Source organism: Salvelinus fontinalis, chromosome 33 (assembly GCF_029448725.1).
Source record: "Salvelinus fontinalis isolate EN_2023a chromosome 33, ASM2944872v1, whole genome shotgun sequence".
Classification (NCBI taxonomy): domain Eukaryota; kingdom Metazoa; phylum Chordata; class Actinopteri; order Salmoniformes; family Salmonidae; genus Salvelinus; species Salvelinus fontinalis.
The window spans coordinates 15975038-15997763 of NC_074697.1; the positions used below are offsets into that span (position 1 = coordinate 15975038).

Here is a 22726-nt window from a genome sequence, read left to right on the forward strand (position 1 = left end):
GTGTGTGTGTGTGTGTGTGTGTGTAACACACTGACCTGCTCCATATTAGGGGTGCTGTACTCCACCAGGTATCCCTGCAGATCTCCGTTGATCCTTCCATCTGGCTCCTCCCAGCTGACCATCACTTCTGTCCCGTTTAACACCCCACTCACATTCCCCGGAGGTCCGTCTGGCACTGGGGGAAACAACACAGGTTAGACAAACCGCCACACTGTACATACCACTGTACATAATACATAACACTGTCCATAACACTGTACATAGTACATAACACTGTCCATAACACTGTACATAACACTGTACATAGTACATAACACTGTACATACCACTGTACATAACACTGTACCTAACACTGTACATAACACTGTACATAACACTGTACATAGTACATAACACTGTACATAACATTGCACATAACACTGTACACTGTCCATAACACTGTACATACCACTGTACATAACACTGCACATAACACTGTACATAGTACATAACGCTGTACATAGTACATAACACTGTACCTAACACTGTACCTAACACTGTACATAACACTGTACATAACACTGTACATAACACTGTACATAACACTGTACATAACACTGTACATAACACTGCACATAACACTGCACATAACACTGTACATAACACTGTACATAGTACATAACACTGTACATAGTACATAACGCTGTACATAGTACATAACACTGCACATAACACTGTACATAGTACATAACACTGTACATAGTACATAACACTGTACATAACACTGCACATAACACTGTACATAGTACATAACACTGTACACTGCACATAACACTGTACATAACACTGTACATAGTACATAACACTGTACATAACACTGTACATAACACTGTACATAACACTGTACATAACACTGCACATAACACTGTACATAACACTGTACATAGTACATAACACTGTACATAACACTGCACATAACACTGCACATAACACTGTACATAACACTGTACATAACACTGCACATAACACTGTACATAACACTGTACATAACACTGTACATAACACTGTACATAACACTGTACATAACACTGTACATAACACTGTACATAGTACATAACACTGTACATAGTACATAACACTGTACATAACACTGCACATAACACTGTACATAACACTGTACATAACACTGTACATAACACTGTACATAACACTGTACATAGTACATAACAATGTACATAGTACATAACACTGTACATAACACTGCACATAACACTGTACATAACACTGCACATAACACTGTACATAACACTGTACATAACACTGTACATAACACTGTATATAGTACATAACACTGTACATAACACTGCACATAACACTGTACATAACACTGTACATAACACTGTACATAACACTGTACATTACACTGTACATAACACTGCACATAACACTGCACATAACACTGTACATAACACTGTACATAGTACATAACACTGTACATAGTACATAACACTGTACATACCACTGTACATAACACTGTACATAACACTGTACATTACACTGTACATAACACTGTACATTACACTGTACATAGTACATAACACTGTACATAGTACATAACACTGTACCTAGTACATAACACTGTACATAGTACATAACACTGTACATAGTACATAACACTGTACATAACACTGTACATACCACTGTACATAACACTGTACATAACACTGCACATAACACTGCACATAACACTGCACATAACACTGTACATAACACTGTACATAACACTGTACATAACACTGTACATAACACTGTACATAGTACATAACACTGTACATAGTACATAACACTGTACATACCACTGTACATAACACTGTACATAACACTGTACATAACACTGTACATAACACTGTACATAACACTGTACATAGTACATAACACAGCACATAACACTGTACATAACACTGCACATAACACTGTACATAACAATGTACATTGTACATAACACTGCACATAACACTGTCCATAACACTGTACATAGTACATACCACTGTACATAGTACTGTACATAACACTGTACATTGTACATAACACTGTCCATAACACTGTACATAACACTGCACAAACACTGTACATAACAATGTACATTGTACATAACACTGTACATACCACTGTCCATAACACTGTACATAGTACATACCACTGTCCATAACACTGTACATAACACTATACATAACACTGTACATAGTACATACCACTGTACATAACATTGCACATAACACTGTACACTGTCCATAACACTGTACATACCACTGTACATAACACTGTACATAACACTGTACATAGTACATAACACTGTACATAACACTGTACATAGTACATAACACTGCACATAACACTGTACATAACACTGTACATAACACTGTACATAACACTGTACACTGTACATAACACTGTACACTGTACATAACACTGTACATAACACTGTACACTGTACATAACACTGTACATAACACTGTACATAGTACATAACACTGTACATAACACTGCACATAACACTGTACATAACACTGTACACTGTACATAACACTGTACATAACACTGTACACTGTACATAACACTGTACATAACACTGCACATAACACTGCACATAACACTGTACATAACACTGTACATAACACTGTACATACCACTGTACATTGTACATAACACTGCACATAACACTGTACATAACACTGTACACTGTACATAACACTGTACATAACACTGTACACTGTACATAACACTGTACACTGTACATAACACTGTACATAACACTGCACATAACACTGCACATAACACTGTACATAACACTGTACATAACACTGTACATACCACTGTACATAACACTGTCCATAACACTGCACATAACACTGTACATAACACTGTACATAACACTGTACATAACACTGTACATAACACTGCACATAACACTGTACATAACACTGTACATAACACTGTACATAGTACATAACACTGTACATAACACTGTACATAGTACACAACACTGTACATAACACTGTACATAACACTGTACATAGTACATAACACTGTACATAACACTGTACATAACACTGTCCATAACACTGTACATAGTACATAACACTGCACAACACTCTACATACGACTGTACATAACACTGTCCATGACACTGTACATAACACTGCACAACACTCTACATACCACTGTACATAGTACATAACACTGTACATAGTACATAACACTGTCCATAACACTGTACATAACACTGTACATAACACTGTACATAGTACATAACACTGTACATAACACTGTACATAACACTGTACATAACACTGTACATAACACTGTACATAACACTGTACATAGTACATAACACTGTACATAACACTGTACATAACACTGCACATAACACTGTACATAACACTGTACATAACACTGTACATAACACTGTACATAACACTGTACATAGCACTGTACATAACACTGTACATAACACTGTACATAGTACATAACACTGTACATAGTACATACCACTGTCCATACCACTGTACATAACACTGTACATAGTACATAACACTGTACATAACACTGCACATAACACTGTACATAGTACATAACACTGTACATAGTACATACCACTGTCCATAACACTGTACATAACACTATACATAACACTGTACATAGTACATACCACTGTACATAACATTGCACATAACACTGTACACTGTCCATAACACTGTACATACCACTGTACATAACACTGCACATAACACTGTACATAGTACATAACACTGTACATAACACTGTACATAACACTGTACATAACACTGTACATAACACTGTACACTGTACACAACACTGTACATAGTACATAACACTGTACATAACACTGTACATACCACTGTACATACCACTGTACATAACACTGTACATAACACTGTACATAGTACACAACACTGTACATAGTACATAACACTGCACATAACACTGTCCATAACACTGTCCATAACACTGCACATAACACTGTACATAACACTGTACATAGTACATAACACTGTTCATAACACTGTACATAGTACATAACACTGTACATAACACTGTACATAGTACATAACACTGTACATAAAACTGTACATAACACTGTACATAACACTGTACATAACACTGTACATAACACTGTACATAACACTGTACATAACACTGTACATAACACTGTACATAACACTGTACATAACACTGTACATAACACTGCACATAACACTGTACATAGCACTGTACATAACACTGTACATAACACTGTACATAACACTATACATAACACTGTACATAACACTGTACATAGTACATAACACTGTACATAACACTGTACATAGCACTGTACATAACACTGTACATAACACTGTACATAACACTGTACATAACACTGTACATAACACTGCACATAACACTGTACATAGCACTGTACATAACACTGTACATAACACTGTACATAACACTGTACATAACACTGTACATAACACTGTACATAACACTGCACATAACACTGTACATAGCACTGTACATAACACTGTACATAACACTGTACATAACACTATACATAACACTGTACATAACACTGTACATAGTACATAACACTGTACATAACACTGTACATAACACTGTACATACCACTGTACATACCACTGTACATAACACTGTACATAACACTGTACATAACACAATGTACAGGGCAGTAAAACCAATATTCAAACCCCTTCACTTTTTCCACATTTTATTTTACGTTACAGCCTTATATTAAAATGGATTAAATACAATGTTCCTCATCAACCTACACTCAAAACCCCATAATGACATCACAATACCCCATAATGACATCACAATACCCCATAATGACAAAGCTATTTATTTAAATGTTTTATGTATTGAAATTTAATTAATAAATACCTTATTTACATAAGTATTCAGACCCTTTGCTATGAGACTCGAAAATTGTACACAACGTAAAACACCAAATAATGCACGCAGAGCAGAACTAGATACCCGCTTCTGCTAGAATGGACTCAAACCCGATCAAACATCTCTGGAGAGACCTGACAATATCTGTGCAGCGACGCTCCCCATCCAACCTGACAGAGCTTGAGAGGATCTGCAGAGAAGAATGGGAGAAACTCCCCAAATACAGGTGTGCCAAGCTTGTAGCGTCATACGCAAGAAGACTCAAGGCTGTAATCGCTGCCAAAGGTGCTTCAACAAAGTACTGATTAAAAGGTCTGAATACTTATGTAAATGTCATATTTCAGGCTAACATCAACAGCTAACAGTTATTAGCTATCAGATCAGGGTGTGGTGTGGGATACAGGAGCCAGATCTGTGCTAAGGGCTACAGGCCAAGATCTAGGGGCCAGGGGTTAGGATGTAGTGGGCTGGTCGTCCCTGGGTTGTTTTGACAGCTTGTAGATGAGTGGCCAGCTGGGAAGAAATGATGGGGGGATAAATGGGCCAGGGAGGAGAGGAGGGAGAGGAGTCTCTACTGTCTCTACTGGGTCTACTGGGTCTCTACTGGGTCTCTACTGGGTCTCTACTGTTTCTACTGGGTCTCTACTGTCTCTACTGGGTCTACTGTCTCTACTGGGTCTCTACTGTCTCTACTGGGTCTCTACTGGGTCTCTACTGGGTCTCTACTGTCTCTACTGGGTCTCTACTGAGTCTCTACTGTCTCTACTGGGTCTCTACTGTCTCTACTGGGTCTCTATTGTCTCTACTGGGTCTCTATTGTCTCTACTGTGTCTCTACTAGGTCTCTACTGGGTCTCTACTGGGTCTCTACTGGGTCTCTACTGGGTCTCTACTCTCTCTACTGGGTCTCTACTGGGTCTCTACTGTCTCTACTGGGTCTCTACTGGGTCTCTACTAGGTCTCTACTGGGTCTCTACTGTCTCTACTGGGTCTCTACTGGGTCTCTACTGGGTATCTACTGGGTCTCTACTGGGTCTCTACTGGGTCTCTATTGTCTCTACTGGGTCTCTACTGGGTCTCTACTGGGTCTCTATTGTATCTACTGGGTCTCTACTGGCTCTACTGGGTCTCTACTGTCTCCACTGGGTCTCTACTGTCTACTGGGTCTCTACTGTCTCTACTGGGAATCTACTGGGTCTCTACTGTCTCTACTGTCTCTACTGGGAATCTACTGGGAATCTACTGTCTCTACTGGGTCTCTACTGTCTCTACTGGGTCTCTACTGGGTCTCTATTGTCTCTACTGGGTCTCTACTGGGTCTCTACTGGGTCTCTATTGTCTCTACTGGGTCTCTACTGTCTCTACTGTCTCTACTGGGTCTCTACTGGGTCTCTACTGTCTCTACTGTCTCTCTATTGTCTCTACTGGGTCTCTACTGGGTCTCTACTGTCTCTACTGGGTCTCTACTGTCTCTACTGGGTCTCTACTGGCTCTCTACTGGCTCTCTACTGGGTCTACTGGCTCTCTACTGGGTCTACTGGGTCTCTACTGGGTCTCTACTGGGTCTCTACTGTCTCTCTACTGGGTCTCTACTGGGTCTCTACTGGGTCTCTACTGGGTCTCTACTGGGTCTACTGGGTCTCTACTGGGTCTACTGGGTCTAATGGGTCTCTACTGGGTCTACTGGGTCTCTACTGGGTCTACTGGGTCTCTACTGGGTCTCTACTGGGTCTCTACTGGGTCTCTACTGGGTCTATACTGTCTCTACTGTCTCTACTGGGTCTCTACTGGGTCTCTACTGGGTCTCTACTGTCTCCACTGGGTCTCTACTGGGTCTCTACTGTCTCCACTGGGTCTCTACTGGGTCTCTACTGTCTCTACTGGGTCTCTACTGTCTCTACTGGGAATCTACTGGGTCTCTACTGTCTCTACTGGGGCTCTACTGGGTCTCTACTGGGTCTTTACTGGGTCTCTACTGTCTCTACTGGGTCTCTACTGGGTCTCTACTAGGTCTCTACTGTCTCTACTGGGTCTATACTGTCTCTACTGGGTCTCTACTGTCTCTACTGGGTCTCTACTGTCTCTACTGTCTCTACTGGGTCTCTACTGGGTCTCTACTGTCTCTCTACTGGGTCTACTGGGTCTCTACTGGGTCTCTACTGTCTCCACTGGGTCTCTACTGTCTCTCAACTGGGTCTCTACTGGGTCTCTACTGGGTCTCTATTGTATCTACTGGGTCTCTACTGGCTCTACTGGGTCTCTACTGTCTCCACTGGGTCTCTACTGTCTACTGGGTCTCTACTGTCTCTACTGGGAATCTACTGGGTCTCTACTGGGTCTCTACTGTCTCTACTGTCTCTACTGGGAATCTACTGGGTCTCTACTGTCTCTACTGGGTCTCTACTGTCTCTACTGGGTCTCTATTGTCTCTACTGGGTCTCTACTGGGTCTCTACTGGGTCTCTATTGTCTCTACTGGTGCTCTACTGGGTCTCTACTGTCTCTACTGTCTCTACTGGGTCTCTACTGGGTCTCTACTGTCTCTACTGTCTCTCTATTGTCTCTACTGGGTCTCTACTGGGTCTCTACTGTCTCTACTGGATCTCTACTGGCTCTCTACTGGCTCTCTACTGGGTCTACTGGGTCTCTACTGGGTCTACTGGGTCTCTACGGGGTCTCTACTGGGTCTCTACTGGGTCTACTGGGTCTCTACTGGGTCTCTACTGGGTCACTACTGGGTCTACTGGGTCTCTACTGGGTCTCTACTGGGTCTCTACTGGGTCTCTACTGGGTCTATACTGTCTCTACTGTCTCTACTGGGTCTCTACTGGGTCTCTACTGGGTCTCTACTGGGTCTCTATTGTCTCCACTGGGTCTATACTGGGTCTCTACTGTCTACTGGGTCTCTACTGTCTCTACTGTCTCTACTGGGTCTCTACTGTCTATACTGTCTCCACTGGGTCTCTACTGGGTCTCTACTGGGTCTCTACTGTCTCTACTGGGAATCTACTGGGTCTCTACTGTCTCTACTGGGTCTCTACTGTCTCTACTGGGAATCTACTGGGTCTCTACTGTCTCTACTGGGTCTCTACTGGGTCTCTACTGGGTCTCTACTGGGTCTCTACCGGGTCTTTACTGGGTCTCTACTGTCTCTACTGGGTCTCTACTGGGTCTCTACTGGGTCTCTACTGGGTCTCTACTGTCTCTACTGGGTCTATACTGTCTCTACTGGGTCTCTACTGTCTCTACTGGGTCTCTACTGTCTCTACTGGGTCTCTACTGGGTCTCTACTGGGTCTCTACTGTCTCTCTACTGGGTCTCTACTGGGTCTCTACTGGGTCTCTACTGTCTCTACTGGGTCTACTGGGTCTCTACTGGGTCTCTACTGTCTCCACTGGGTCTCTACTGTCTCTCAACTGGGTCTCTACTGGGTCTCTACTGGGTCTCTACTGGGTCTCTACTGTCTCTCTACTGTCTCTACTGGGTCTCTACTGGGTCTCTACTGTGTCTCTACTGTGTCTCTACTGTGTCTCTACTGGGTCTCTACTGGGTCTCTACTGTCTCCACTGGGTCTCTACTGTCTCTCTACTGGGTCTACTGGGTCTCTACTGTCTCTACTGGGTCTCTACTGGGACTCTGCTGGGTCGCTACTGGATCTCTACTGGGTCTCTACTGGGTCTCTACTGTCTCTACTGTCTCTACTGGGTCTCTACTGGGTCTCTAATGTCTCTACTGGGTCTCACTGTCTCTACTGTCTCTACTGGGTCTCTACTGGGTCTCTACTGGGTCTCTACTGTCTCTACTGGGTCTCTACTGTCTCTACTGGGTCTCTACTGTCTCTACTGGGTCTCTACTGTCTCTACTGGGTCTACTGGGTCTCTACTGGGTCTACTGGGTCTCTACTGGGTCTTTACTGGGTCTCTACTGGGTCTCTACTGGGTCTCTACTGTCTCTACTGGGTCTCTACTGTCTCTACTGGGTCTCTACTGGGTCTCTACTGGGTCTCTACGGTCTCTACTGGGTCTCTACTGGGTCTCTACTGGGTCTCTACTGTCTCTACTGTCTCTACTGTCTCTACTGGGTCTCTACTGGGTCTCTACTGGGTCTCTACTGTCTCTACTGTCTCTACTGGGTCTCTACTGGGTCTCTACTGTCTCTACTGGGTCTCTACTGGGTCTCTACTGTCTCTACTGGGTCTCTACTGTCTCCACTGGGTCTCTACTGGGTCTCTACTGTCTCTACTGGGTCTCTACTGGGTCTCTACTGTCTCTACTGGGTCTATACTGGGTCTCTACTGGGTCTCTACTGTCTCTATTGGGTCTGTACTGTCTCTCTACTGTCTCTAGTGGGTCTGTACTGTCTCTACTGGGTCTCTACTGGGTCTCTACTGTCTCTACTGTCTCTACTGGGTCTACTGGGTCTCTACTGTCTCTACTGTCTCTACTGGGTCTCTATTGTATCTACTGGGTCTCTACTGGCTCTACTGGGTCTCTACTGTCTCCACTGGGTCTCTACTGTCTACTGGGTCTCTACTGTCTCTACTGGGAATCTACTGGGTCTCTACTGTCTCTACTGTCTCTACTGGGAATCTACTGGGAATCTACTGTCTCTACTGGGTCTCTACTGTCTCTACTGGGTCTCTACTGGGTCTCTATTGTCTCTACTGGGTCTCTACTGGGTCTCTATTGTCTCTACTGGTGCTCTACTGGGTCTCTACTGTCTCTACTGTCTCTACTGGGTCTCTACTGGGTCTCTACTGTCTCTACTGTCTCTCTATTGTCTCTACTGGGTCTCTACTGGGTCTCTACTGTCTCTACTGGGTCTCTACTGTCTCTACTGGGTCTCTACTGGCTCTCTACTGGCTCTCTACTGGGTCTACTGGCTCTCTACTGGGTCTACTGGGTCTCTACTGGGTCTCTACTGGGTCTCTACTGTCTCTCTACTGGGTCTCTACTGGGTCTCTACTGGGTCTCTACTGGGTCTCTACTGGGTCTACTGGGTCTCTACTGGGTCTACTGGGTCTAATGGGTCTCTACTGGGTCTACTGGGTCTCTACTGGGTCACTACTGGGTCTACTGGGTCTCTACTGGGTCTCTACTGGGTCTCTACTGGGTCTCTACTGGGTCTATACTGTCTCTACTGTCTCTACTGGGTCTCTACTGGGTCTCTACTGGGTCTCTACTGTCTCCACTGGGTCTCTACTGGGTCTCTACTGTCTCCACTGGGTCTCTACTGGGTCTCTACTGTCTCTACTGGGTCTCTACTGTCTCTACTGGGAATCTACTGGGTCTCTACTGTCTCTACTGGGGCTCTACTGGGTCTCTACTGGGTCTTTACTGGGTCTCTACTGTCTCTACTGGGTCTCTACTGGGTCTCTACTAGGTCTCTACTGGGTCTCTACTGTCTCTACTGGGTCTATACTGTCTCTACTGGGTCTCTACTGTCTCTACTGGGTCTCTACTGTCTCTACTGTCTCTACTGGGTCTCTACTGTCTCTCTACTGGGTCTACTGGGTCTCTACTGGGTCTCTACTGTCTCCACTGGGTCTCTACTGTCTCTCAACTGGGTCTCTACTGGGTCTCTACTGGGTCTCTATTGTATCTACTGGGTCTCTACTGGCTCTACTGGGTCTCTACTGTCTCCACTGGGTCTCTACTGTCTACTGGGTCTCTACTGTCTCTACTGGGAATCTACTGGGTCTCTACTGGGTCTCTACTGTCTCTACTGTCTCTACTGGGAATCTACTGGGTCTCTACTGTCTCTACTGGGTCTCTACTGTCTCTACTGGGTCTCTATTGTCTCTACTGGGTCTCTACTGGGTCTCTACTGGGTCTCTATTGTCTCTACTGGTGCTCTACTGGGTCTCTACTGTCTCTACTGGGTCTCTACTGGGTCTCTACTGTCTCTACTGTCTCTCTATTGTCTCTACTGGGTCTCTACTGGGTCTCTACTGTCTCTACTGGGTCTCTACTGTCTCTACTGGATCTCTACTGGCTCTCTACTGGCTCTCTACTGGGTCTACTGGGTCTCTACTGGGTCTACTGGGTCTCTACGGGGTCTCTACTGGGTCTCTACTGGGTCTCTACTGGGTCTCTACTGGCTCTACTGGGTCTCTACTGGGTCTACTGGGTCTCTACTGGGTCTCTACTGGGTCACTACTGGGTCTACTGGGTCTCTACTGGGTCTCTACTGGGTCTCTACTGGGTCTATACTGTCTCTACTGTCTCTACTGGGTCTCTACTGGGTCTCTATTGTCTCCACTGGGTCTATACTGGGTCTCTACTGTCTACTGGGTCTCTACTGTCTCTACTGTCTCTACTGGGTCTCTACTGTCTATACTGTCTCCACTGGGTCTCTACTGGGTCTCTACTGGGTCTCTACTGTCTCTACTGGGAATCTACTGGGTCTCTACTGTCTCTACTGGGTCTCTACTGTCTCTACTGGGAATCTACTGGGTCTCTACTGTCTCTACTGGGTCTCTACTGGGTCTCTACTGGGTCTCTACTGGGTCTCTACCGGGTCTTTACTGGGTCTCTACTGTCTCTACTGGGTCTCTACTGGGTCTCTACTGGGTCTCTACTGGGTCTCTACTGTCTCTACTGGGTCTATACTGTCTCTACTGGGTCTCTACTGTCTCTACTGGGTCTCTACTGTCTCTACTGGGTCTCTACTGGGTCTCTACTGGGTCTCTACTGTCTCTCTACTGGGTCTCTACTGGGTCTCTACTGGGTCTCTACTGTCTCTACTGGGTCTACTGGGTCTCTACTGGGTCTCTACTGTCTCCACTGGGTCTCTACTGTCTCTCAACTGGGTCTCTACTGGGTCTCTACTGGGTCTCTACTGGGTCTCTACTGTCTCTCTACTGTCTCTACTGGGTCTCTACTGGGTCTCTACTGTGTCTCTACTGTGTCTCTACTGTGTCTCTACTGGGTCTCTACTGGGTCTCTACTGTCTCCACTGGGTCTCTACTGTCTCTCTACTGGGTCTACTGGGTCTCTACTGTCTCTACTGGGTCTCTACTGTCTCTACTGGGTCTCTACTGGGTCTCTACTGGGTCTCTACTGGGTCTCTACTGGGTCTCTACTGGGTCTCTACTGTCTCTACTGGGTCTCTACTAGGTCTCTACTGTCTCTACTGGGTCTCTACTGGGACTCTGCTGGGTCTCTACTGGATCTCTACTGGGTCTCTACTGGGTCTCTACTGTCTCTACTGTCTCTACTGGGTCTCTACTGGGTCTCTAATGTCTCTACTGGGTCTCACTGTCTCTACTGTCTCTACTGGGTCTCTACTGGGTCTCTACTGGGTCTCTACTGTCTCTACTGGGTCTCTACTGTCTCTACTGGGTCTCTACTGTCTCTACTGGGTCTCTACTGTCTCTACTGGGTCTACTGGGTCTCTACTGGGTCTACTGGGTCTCTACTGGGTCTTTACTGGGTCTCTACTGGGTCTCTACTGGGTTTCTACTGGGTCTCTACTGTCTCTACTGGGTCTCTACTGTCTCTACTGGGTCTCTACTGGGTCTCTACTGGGTCTCTACGGTCTCTACTGGGTCTCTACTGGGTCTCTACTGGGTCTCTACTGTCTCTACTGTCTCTACTGTCTCTACTGGGTCTCTACTGGGTCTCTACTGGGTCTCTACTGTCTCTACTGTCTCTACTGGGTCTCTACTGGGTCTCTACTGTCTCTACTGGGTCTCTACTGGGTCTCTACTGTCTCTACTGGGTCTCTACTGTCTCCACTGGGTCTCTACTGGGTCTCTACTGTCTCTACTGGGTCTCTACTGGGTCTCTACTGGGTCTCTACTGTCTCTACTGGGTCTATACTGGGTCTCTACTGGGTCTCTACTGTCTCTATTGGGTCTGTACTGTCTCTCTACTGTCTCTAGTGGGTCTGTACTGTCTCTACTGGGTCTCTACTGGGTCTCTACTGTCTCTACTGTCTCTACTGGGTCTACTGGGTCTCTACTGTCTCTACTGTCTCTACTGGGTCTCTACTGTCTCCACTGGGTCTCTACTGGGTCTCTACTGTCTCTACTGGGTCTCTACTGGGTCTCTACTGTCTCTACTGGGTCTATACTGGGTCTCTACTGGGTCTCTACTGTCTCTATTGGGTCTGTACTGTCTCTACTGTCTCTAGTGGGTCTCTACTGTCTCTACTGTCTCTACTGGGTCTCTACTGTCTCTACTGTCTCTACTGGGTCTCTACTGTCTCTACTGGGTCTACTGGGACTCTACTGGGTCTCTGCTGGGTCTCTACTGGGTCTCTACTGGGTCTCTACTGTCTCTACTGGGTCTACTGGGTCTCTACTGGGTCTCTACTTGGTCTACTGGGTCTCTACTGGGTCTACTGGGTCTCTGCTGGGTCTCTACTGGGTCTCTGCTGGGTCTCTACTGGGTCTCTACTGGGTCTCTACTGGGTCTTTACTGGGTCTCTACTGGGTCTCTACTGTCTCTACTGGGTCTCTACTGTCTCTACTGGGTCTCTACTGTCTCTACTGGGTCTCTACTGGCTCTCTACTGGCTCTCTACTGGGTCTACTGGGTCTACTGGGTCTCTACTGGGTCTACTGGGTCTCTACTGGGTCTCTACTGGGTCTCTACTGGGTCTCTACTGGGTCTCTACTGGCTCTACTGGGTCTCTACTGGGTCTACTGGGTCTACTGGGTCTCTACTGGGTCTCTACTGGGTCTCTACTGGGTCTCTACTGGGTCTATACTGTCTCTACTGTCTCTACTGGGTCTCTACTGGGTCTCTACTGGGTCTCTATTGTCTCCACTGGGTCTATACTGGGTCTCTACTGTCTACTGGGTCTCTACTGTCTCTACTGTCTCTACTGGGTCTCTACTGTCTCTACTGTTTCCACTGGGTCTCTACTGGGTCTCTACTGGGTCTCTACTGTCTCTACTGGGAATCTACTGGGTCTCTACTGTCTCTACTGGGTCTCTACTGTCTCTACTGGGAATCTACTGGGTCTCTACTGTCTCTACTGGGTCTCTACTGGGTCTCTACTGGGTCTCTACTGGGTCTCTACTGGGTCTTTACTGGGTCTCTACTGTCTCTACTGGGTATCTACTGGGTCTCTACTGGGTCTCTACTGGGTCTATACTGTCTCTACTGGGTCTCTACTGTCTCTACTGGGTCTCTACTGTCTCTACTGTCTCTACTGGGTCTCTACTGTCTCTACTGTCTCTACTGGGTCTCTACTGTCTCTACTGTCTCTACTGGGTCTCTACTGGGTCTCTACTGGGTCTCTACTGTCTCTACTGTCTCTACTGGGTCTCTACTGGGTCTCTACTGTCTCTACTGGGTCTCTACTGGGTCTCTACTGTCTCTACTGGGTCTCTACTGTCTCCACTGGGTCTCTACTGGGTCTCTACTGTCTCTACTGGGTCTCTACTGGGTCTCTACTGTCTCTACTGGGTCTATACTGGGTCTCTACTGGGTCTCTACTGTCTCTATTGGGTCTGTACTGTCTCTCTACTGTCTCTAGTGGGTCTGTACTGTCTCTACTGGGTCTCTACTGGGTCTCTACTGTCTCTACTGTCTCTACTGGGTCTACTGGGTCTCTACTGTCTCTACTGTCTCTACTGGGTCTCTACTGTCTCTACTGTCTCTACTGGGTCTCTACTAGGTCTCTACTGTCTCTACTGGGTCTCTACTGTCTCCACTGGGTCTCTACTGGGTCTCTACTGTCTCTACTGGGTCTCTACTGGGTCTCTACTGTCTCTACTGGGTCTATACTGGGTCTCTACTGGGTCTCTACTGTCTCTATTGGGTCTGTACTGTCTCTACTGTCTCTAGTGGGTCTCTACTGTCTCTACTGTCTCTACTGGGTCTCTACTGTCTCTACTGTCTCTACTGGGTCTCTACTGTCTCTACTGTCTCTACTGGGTCTACTGGGTCTCTACTGTCTCTACTGTCTCTACTGGGTCTCTACTGTCTCCACTGGGTCTCTACTGGGTCTCTACTGTCTCTACTGGGTCTCTACTGGGTCTCTACTGTCTCTACTGGGTCTATACTGGGTCTCTACTGGGTCTCTACTGTCTCTATTGGGTCTGTACTGTCTCTACTGTCTCTAGTGGGTCTCTACTGTCTCTACTGTCTCTACTGGGTCTCTACTGTCTCTACTGTCTCTACTGGGTCTCTACTGTCTCTACTGGGTCTACTGGGACTCTACTGGGTCTCTGCTGGGTCTCTACTGGGTCTCTACTGGGTCTCTACTGTCTCTACTGGGTCTACTGGGTCTCTACTGGGTCTCTACTTGGTCTACTGGGTCTCTACTGGGTCTACTGGGTCTCTGCTGGGTCTCTACTGGGTCTCTGCTGGGTCTCTACTGGGTCTCTACTGGGTCTCTACTGGGTCTTTACTGGGTCTCTACTGGGTCTCTACTGTCTCTACTGGGTCTCTACTGTCTCTACTGGGTCTCTACTGTCTCTACTGGGTCTCTACTGGCTCTCTACTGGCTCTCTACTGGGTCTACTGGGTCTACTGGGTCTCTACTGGGTCTACTGGGTCTCTACTGGGTCTCTACTGGGTCTCTACTGGGTCTCTACTGGGTCTCTACTGGCTCTACTGGGTCTCTACTGGGTCTACTGGGTCTACTGGGTCTCTACTGGGTCTCTACTGGGTCTCTACTGGGTCTCTACTGGGTCTATACTGTCTCTACTGTCTCTACTGGGTCTCTACTGGGTCTCTACTGGGTCTCTATTGTCTCCACTGGGTCTATACTGGGTCTCTACTGTCTACTGGGTCTCTACTGTCTCTACTGTCTCTACTGGGTCTCTACTGTCTCTACTGTTTCCACTGGGTCTCTACTGGGTCTCTACTGGGTCTCTACTGTCTCTACTGGGAATCTACTGGGTCTCTACTGTCTCTACTGGGTCTCTACTGTCTCTACTGGGAATCTACTGGGTCTCTACTGTCTCTACTGGGTCTCTACTGGGTCTCTACTGGGTCTCTACTGGGTCTTTACTGGGTCTCTACTGTCTCTACTGGGTATCTACTGGGTCTCTACTGGGTCTCTACTGGGTCTATACTGTCTCTACTGGGTCTCTACTGTCTCTACTGGGTCTCTACTGTCTCTACTGTCTCTACTGGGTCTCTACTGTCTCTACTGTCTCTACTGGGTCTCTACTGTCTCTACTGTCTCTACTGGGTCTCTACTGGGTCTCTACTGGGTCTCTACTGTCTCTACTGTCTCTACTGGGTCTCTACTGGGTCTCTACTGTCTCTACTGGGTCTCTACTGGGTCTCTACTGTCTCTACTGGGTCTCTACTGTCTCCACTGGGTCTCTACTGGGTCTCTACTGTCTCTACTGGGTCTCTACTGGGTCTCTACTGTCTCTACTGGGTCTATACTGGGTCTCTACTGGGTCTCTACTGTCTCTATTGGGTCTGTACTGTCTCTCTACTGTCTCTAGTGGGTCTGTACTGTCTCTACTGGGTCTCTACTGGGTCTCTACTGTCTCTACTGTCTCTACTGGGTCTACTGGGTCTCTACTGTCTCTACTGTCTCTACTGGGTCTCTACTGTCTCTACTGTCTCTACTGGGTCTCTACTAGGTCTCTACTGTCTCTACTGGGTCTCTACTGTCTCCACTGGGTCTCTACTGGGTCTCTACTGTCTCTACTGGGTCTCTACTGGGTCTCTACTGTCTCTACTGGGTCTATACTGGGTCTCTACTGGGTCTCTACTGTCTCTATTGGGTCTGTACTGTCTCTACTGTCTCTAGTGGGTCTCTACTGTCTCTACTGTCTCTACTGGGTCTCTACTGTCTCTACTGTCTCTACTGGGTCTCTACTGTCTCTACTGGGTCTACTGGGATTCTACTGGGTCTCTGCTGGGTCTCTACTGGGTCTCTACTGGGTCTCTACTGTCTCTACTGGGTCTACTGGGTCTCTACTGGGTCTCTACTTGGTCTACTGGGTCTCTACTGGGTCTACTGGGTCTCTGCTGGGTCTCTACTGGGTCTCTGCTGGGTCTCTACTGGGTCTCTACTGGGTCTTTACTGGGTCTCTACTGGGTCTCTACTGTCTCTACTGGGTCTCTACTGTCTCTACTGGGTCTCTACTGTCTCTACTGGGTCTCTACTGGCTCTCTACTGGCTCTCTACTGGGTCTACTGGGTCTACTGGGTCTCTACTGGGTCTACTGGGTCTCTACTGGGTCTCTACTGGGTCTGTACTGTCTCTACTGGGTCTCTACTGGGTCTCTACTGGGTCTCTACTGGGTCTCTACTGGCTCTACTGGGTCTCTACTGGGTCTACTGGGTCTACTGGGTCTCTACTGGGTCTCTACTGGGTCTCTACTGGGTCTCTACTGGGTCTATACTGTCTCTACTGTCTCTACTGGGTCTCTACTGGGTCTCTATTGTCTCCACTGGGTCTATACTGGGTCTCTACTGTCTACTGGGTCTCTACTGTCTCTACTGTCTCTACTGGGTCTCTACTGTCTCTACTGTTTCCACTGGGTCTCTACTGGGTCTCTACTGGGTCTCTACTGTCTCTACTGGGAATCTACTGGGTCTCTACTGTCTCTACTGGGTCTCTACTGTCTCTACTGGGAATCTACTGGGTCTCTACTGTCTCTACTGGGTCTCTACTGGGTCTCTACTGGGTCTCTACTGGGTCTCTACTGGGTCTTTACTGGGTCTCTACTGTCTCTACTGGGTATCTACTGGGTCTCTACTGGGTCTCTACTGGGTCTATACTGTCTCTACTGGGTCTCTACTGTCTCTACTGGGTCTCTACTGTCTCTACTGGGTCTCTACTGGGTCTCTACTGGGTCTCTACTGTCTCTCTACTGGGTCTCTACTGTCTCTACTGGGTCTACTGGGTCTCTACTGGGTCTCTACTGTCTCCACTGGGTCTCTACTGGGTCTCTACTGGGTCTCTACTGTCTCTCTACTGTCTCTCTACTGTCTCTACTGGGTCTCTACTGGGTCTCTACTGGGTCTCTACTGTGTCTCTACTGTGTCTCTACTGGGTCTCTACTGTCTCCACTGGGTCTCTACTGTCTCTCTACTGGGTCTCTACTGGGTCTACTGGGTCTCTACTGTGTCTCTACTGGGTCTCTACTGGGTCTCTACTGTCTCCACTGGGTCTCTACTGTCTCTACTGGGTCTCTACTGGGTCTCTACTGGGTCTACTCGGTCTCTACTGGGTCTCTACTGTCTCTACTGGGTCTCCACTGGGTCTCTACTGTCTCTACTGGGTCTCTACTGTCTCTACTGGGTCTCTACTGGGTCTATACTGGGTCTCTACTGTCTCTACTGGGTCTCTACTGTCTCTACTGGGTCTCTACTGTCTCTACTGGGTCTCTACTGTCTCTACTGTCTCTACTGGGTCTACTGGGTCTCTACTGGGTCTCTACTGTCTCTACTGTCTCTACTGGGTCTCTACTGTCTCTACTGGGTCTCTACTGGGTCTCTACTGGGTCTCTACTGGGTCTCTACTGGGTCTCTACTGTCTCTACTGGGTCTCTACTGTCTCTACTGGGTCTACTGGGTCTCTACTGGGTCTACTGGGTCTCTACTGGTCTCTACTGTCTCTACTGGGTCTCTACTGTCTCTACTGAGTCTCTACTGTCTCTACTTGGTCTCTACTGTCTCTACTGGGTCTCTACTGGGTCTCTACTGGGTCTCTACTGGGTCTCTACTGGGTCTACTGTCTCTACTGGGTCTCTACTGGGTCTCTACTGTCTCTACTGTCTCTACTGGGTCTCTACTGGGTCTCTACTGGGTCTCTATTGGGTCTACTGTCTCTACTGGGTCTATACTGGGTCTACTGTCTCTACTGGGTCTACTGTCTCTACTGGGTCTCTACTGGGTCTCTATTGGGTCTACTGTCTCTACTGTCTCTACTGGGTCTACTGTCTCTACTGGGTCTCTACTGTGTCTCTACTGGGCCTCTATTGGGTCTACTGTCTCTACTGGGTCTCTACTGGGTCTCTACTGGGTCTCTACTGGGTCTCTACTGTGTCTCTACTGGGTCTGCACTGGGTCTCTACTGGGTCTCTACTGTCTCTACTGTCTCTACTGTCTCTACTGGGTCTACTGGGTCTCTACTGGGTCTACTGGGTCTCTACTGGGTCTCTACTGTCTCTACTGGGTCTCTACTAGGTCTCTACTAGGTCTCTACTGTCTCTACTGGGTCTCTACTGTCTCTACTGGGTCTACTGGGTCTCTCTGGGTCTACTTGGTCTCTACTGGGTCTCTACTGTCTCTACTGGGTCTCTACTGGGTCTACTGTCTCTACTGGGTCTCTACTGGGTCTCTACTGGGTCTCTATTGGGTCTACTGTCTCTACTGGGTCTATACTGGGTCTACTGTCTCTACTGGGTCTACTGGGTCTCTACTGTCTCTACTGGGTCTCTACTGTCTCTACTGGGTCTCTACTGGGTCTACTGTCTCTACTGGGTCTCTACTGGGTCTCTATTGGGTCTACTGTCTCTACTGGGTCTCTACTGGGTCTCTACTGTCTCCACTGGGTCTCTACTGTCTCTACTGGGTCTCTACTGGGTCTCTACTGGGTCTACTCGGTCTCTACTGGGTCTCTACTGTCTCTACTGGGTCTCCACTGGGTCTCTACTGTCTCTACTGGGTCTCTACTGTCTCTACTGGGTCTCTACTGGGTCTCTACTGGGTCTCTACTGTCTCTACTGGGTCTCTACTGTCTCTACTGGGTATCTACTGTCTCTACTGGGTCTCTACTGTCTCTACTGTCTCTACTGGGTCTACTGGGTCTCTACTGGGTCTCTACTGTCTCTACTGTCTCTACTGGGTCTCTACTGTCTCTACTGGGTCTCTACTGGGTCTCTACTGGGTCTCTACTGGGTCTCTACTGTCTCTACTGGGTCTCTACTGTCTCTACTGTCTCTACTGGGTCTACTGGGTCTCTACTGGGTCTACTGGGTCTCTACTGGTCTCTACTGTCTCTACTGGGTCTCTACTGTCTCTACTGAGTCTCTACTGTCTCTACTGGGTCTCTACTGTGTCTCTACTGGGTCTCTACTGGGTCTCTACTGGGTCTCTACTGGGTCTACTGTCTCTACTGGGTCTCTACTGGGTCTCTACTGTCTCTACTGGGTCTACTGTCTCTACTGGGTCTCTACTGGGTCTCTACTGGGTCTCTATTGGGTCTACTGTCTCTACTGGGTCTATACTGGGTCTACTGTCTCTACTGGGTCTACTGTCTCTACTGGGTCTCTACTGGGTCTCTATTGGGTCTACTGTCTCTACTGTCTCTACTGGGTCTACTGTCTCTACTGGGTCTCTACTGTGTCTCTACTGGGCCTCTATTGGGTCTACTGTCTCTACTGGGTCTCTACTGGGTCTCTACTGGGTCTCTACTGGGTCTCTACTGTGTCTCTACTGGGTCTCCACTGGGTCTCTACTGGGTCTCTACTGTCTCTACTGTCTCTACTGTCTCTACTGGGTCTACTGGGTCTCTACTGGGTCTACTGGGTCTCTACTGGGTCTCTACTGTCTCTACTGGGTCTCTACTAGGTCTCTACTAGGTCTCTACTGTCTCTACTGGGTCTCTACTGTCTCTACTGGGTCTACTGGGTCTCTCTGGGTCTACTTGGTCTCTACTGGGTCTCTACTGTCTCTACTGGGTCTCTACTGGGTCTACTGTCTCTACTGGGTCTCTACTGGGTCTCTACTGGGTCTCTATTGGGTCTACTGTCTCTACTGGGTCTATACTGGGTCTACTGTCTCTACTGGGTCTACTGGGTCTCTACTGTCTCTACTGGGTCTCTACTGTCTCTACTGGGTCTCTACTGGGTCTACTGTCTCTACTGGGTCTCTACTGGGTCTCTATTGGGTCTACTGTCTCTACTGGGTCTCTACTGGGTCTACTGTCTCTACTGGGTCTCTACTGGGTCTCTACTGGGTCTCTATTGGGTCTACTGTCTCTACTGTCTCTACTGGGTCTCTATTGGGTCTACTGTCTCTACTGTCTCCACTGGGTCTCTACTGGGTCTACTGTCTCTACTGGGTCTCTATTGGGTCTCTACTGGGTCTTTATTGGGTCTACTGTCTCTACTGGGTCTATACTGGGTCTACTGTCTCTACTGGGTCTACTGGGTCTCTACTGTCTCTACTGGGTCTCTACTGTCTCTACTGGGTCTCTACTGGGTCTACTGTCTCTACTGGGTCTCTACTGGGTCTCTACTGGGTCTCTATTGGGTCTACTGTCTCTACTGGGTCTATACTGGGTCTACTGTCTCTACTGGGTCTCTACTGGGTCTCTACTGGGTCTCTATTGGGTCTACTGTCTCTACTGTCTCTACTGGGTCTCTACTGGGTCTACTGTCTCTACTGGGTCTCTACTGTGTCTCTACTGGGCCTCTATTGGGTCTACTGTCTCTACTGGGTCTCAGCACTGATGGAGGAACAAAGAGACACACTGTTCTTGTCCTCTCTCTTGTCCTCTCTCTCTCCCTCTCTCTTATTGTCCTCTCTCTCTCACTCCCTCTCTCCTGTCCTCTCTCTCTCTCTTGTCCTCTCTCTCTCCCTCTCTCTTATTGTCCTCTCTCTCTCACTCCCTCTCTCTTGTCCTCTCTCTCTCATCCTCAATCATTTTCCCTTTCTCCTTCTCACCACTTTGTACCAGAGAGAACCCTCCCCATGCTGAAATTAGCACCAGGAATATGTGTGTGTGTTTGTGTGTGTGTGTGTGTGTGTGTGTGTGTGTGTGTGTGTGTGTGTGTGTGTGTGTGTGTGTGTGTGTGTGTGTGTGTGTGTGTGTGTGTGACAAGGAGACCACGGTGCTCATTTCCTTTGTTGCAGTTCGAGAATTTAAAGCGTTCTTTGTCTTTGCTTCTTGCGCTCTCCAGTACACCCCCCCCCCCCCCCCCCCCCCACCCCCCCCCCCAGGCTGTGAGTTGGGAAGAGGGCAGGGCGGAGGGAGGGAGCATCATAGATGATGTTATCAGGAAGTGTTTGAGGCTGATTGTTTCCACATGTGGCCCTGCTCTCTCTCTCTCTCGCTCTGCTCTCTCTCTCTGCTCTCTCTCTCCCTCTAATCTCTCTCTCTCTCTCTCTCTGCTCTCTCTGCTCTCTGCTCTCTCTCTCTCTGCTCTCTCTCTCTCTCTCGCTCTGCTCTCTCTCTCTGCTCTCTCTCTCCCTCTAATCTCTCTCTCTCTCTCTCTCTGCTCTCTCTCTCTCTGCTCTCTCTCTCTGCTCTCTCTCTCTCTGCTCTCTCTCTAATCTCTCTCTCTCTGCGCTCTCTAATCTCTCTCTCTCTGCTCTCTCTAATCTCTCTCTCTCTGCTCTCTCTCTAATCTCTCTCTCTCTGCTCTCTCTCTAATCTCTCTCTCTGCTCTCTCTCTAATCTCTCTCTCTCTGCTCTCTCTCTCTCTCCCTCTCTGCTCTCTCTGCTCTCTGCTCTCTCTGCTCTCTCTCTCTCTACTCTCTTTCTCTGCTCTCTCTCTCTCTCTTCTCTCTCTCCGTCTCTCTCTGCTCTCTCTCTGCTCTCTCTCTTTCTAAAAAACATTGTAAAGTGAACAGTAAATGTTACACAGAAGTTCCAAAGGAATAGAGACATTACAAATGTCATATTATGTCTATATACAGTGTTGTAATGATGTGCAAATAGTTAAAGTAGACAAGAGAAAATAAATAAACATGGGTTGTATATACAATTTTACCTTTATTTAACTAGGCATGTCAGTTAAGAACAAATTATTATTTTGAATGACGGCCTAGGAACAGTGTGTTAGCTGCATTGTTCAGGGGGCAGAACGACAGATTTTTACCTTGTCAGCTCGGGGATT

At 47.4% G+C, this 22726-nt stretch overlaps 1 protein-coding gene across 2 annotated transcripts in view; it reads right to left on the bottom strand.

The window, feature by feature from the left end:
* Positions 1–22726, bottom strand: part of LOC129831759 (tyrosine-protein kinase receptor UFO) — a 130997-nt gene that overhangs the window by 43905 nt on the left and 64366 nt on the right. For both annotated transcript variants that reach the window (XR_008755809.1, XM_055895182.1), the window contains exon 7: positions 36–175. Coding sequence is in view for 1 of the 2 variants with exons in the window: in XM_055895182.1 (XP_055751157.1) it covers positions 36–175 (140 nt within the window). In the remaining variant the exon portion in view is untranslated. The remainder of the gene's footprint in view (positions 1–35; positions 176–22726) is intronic.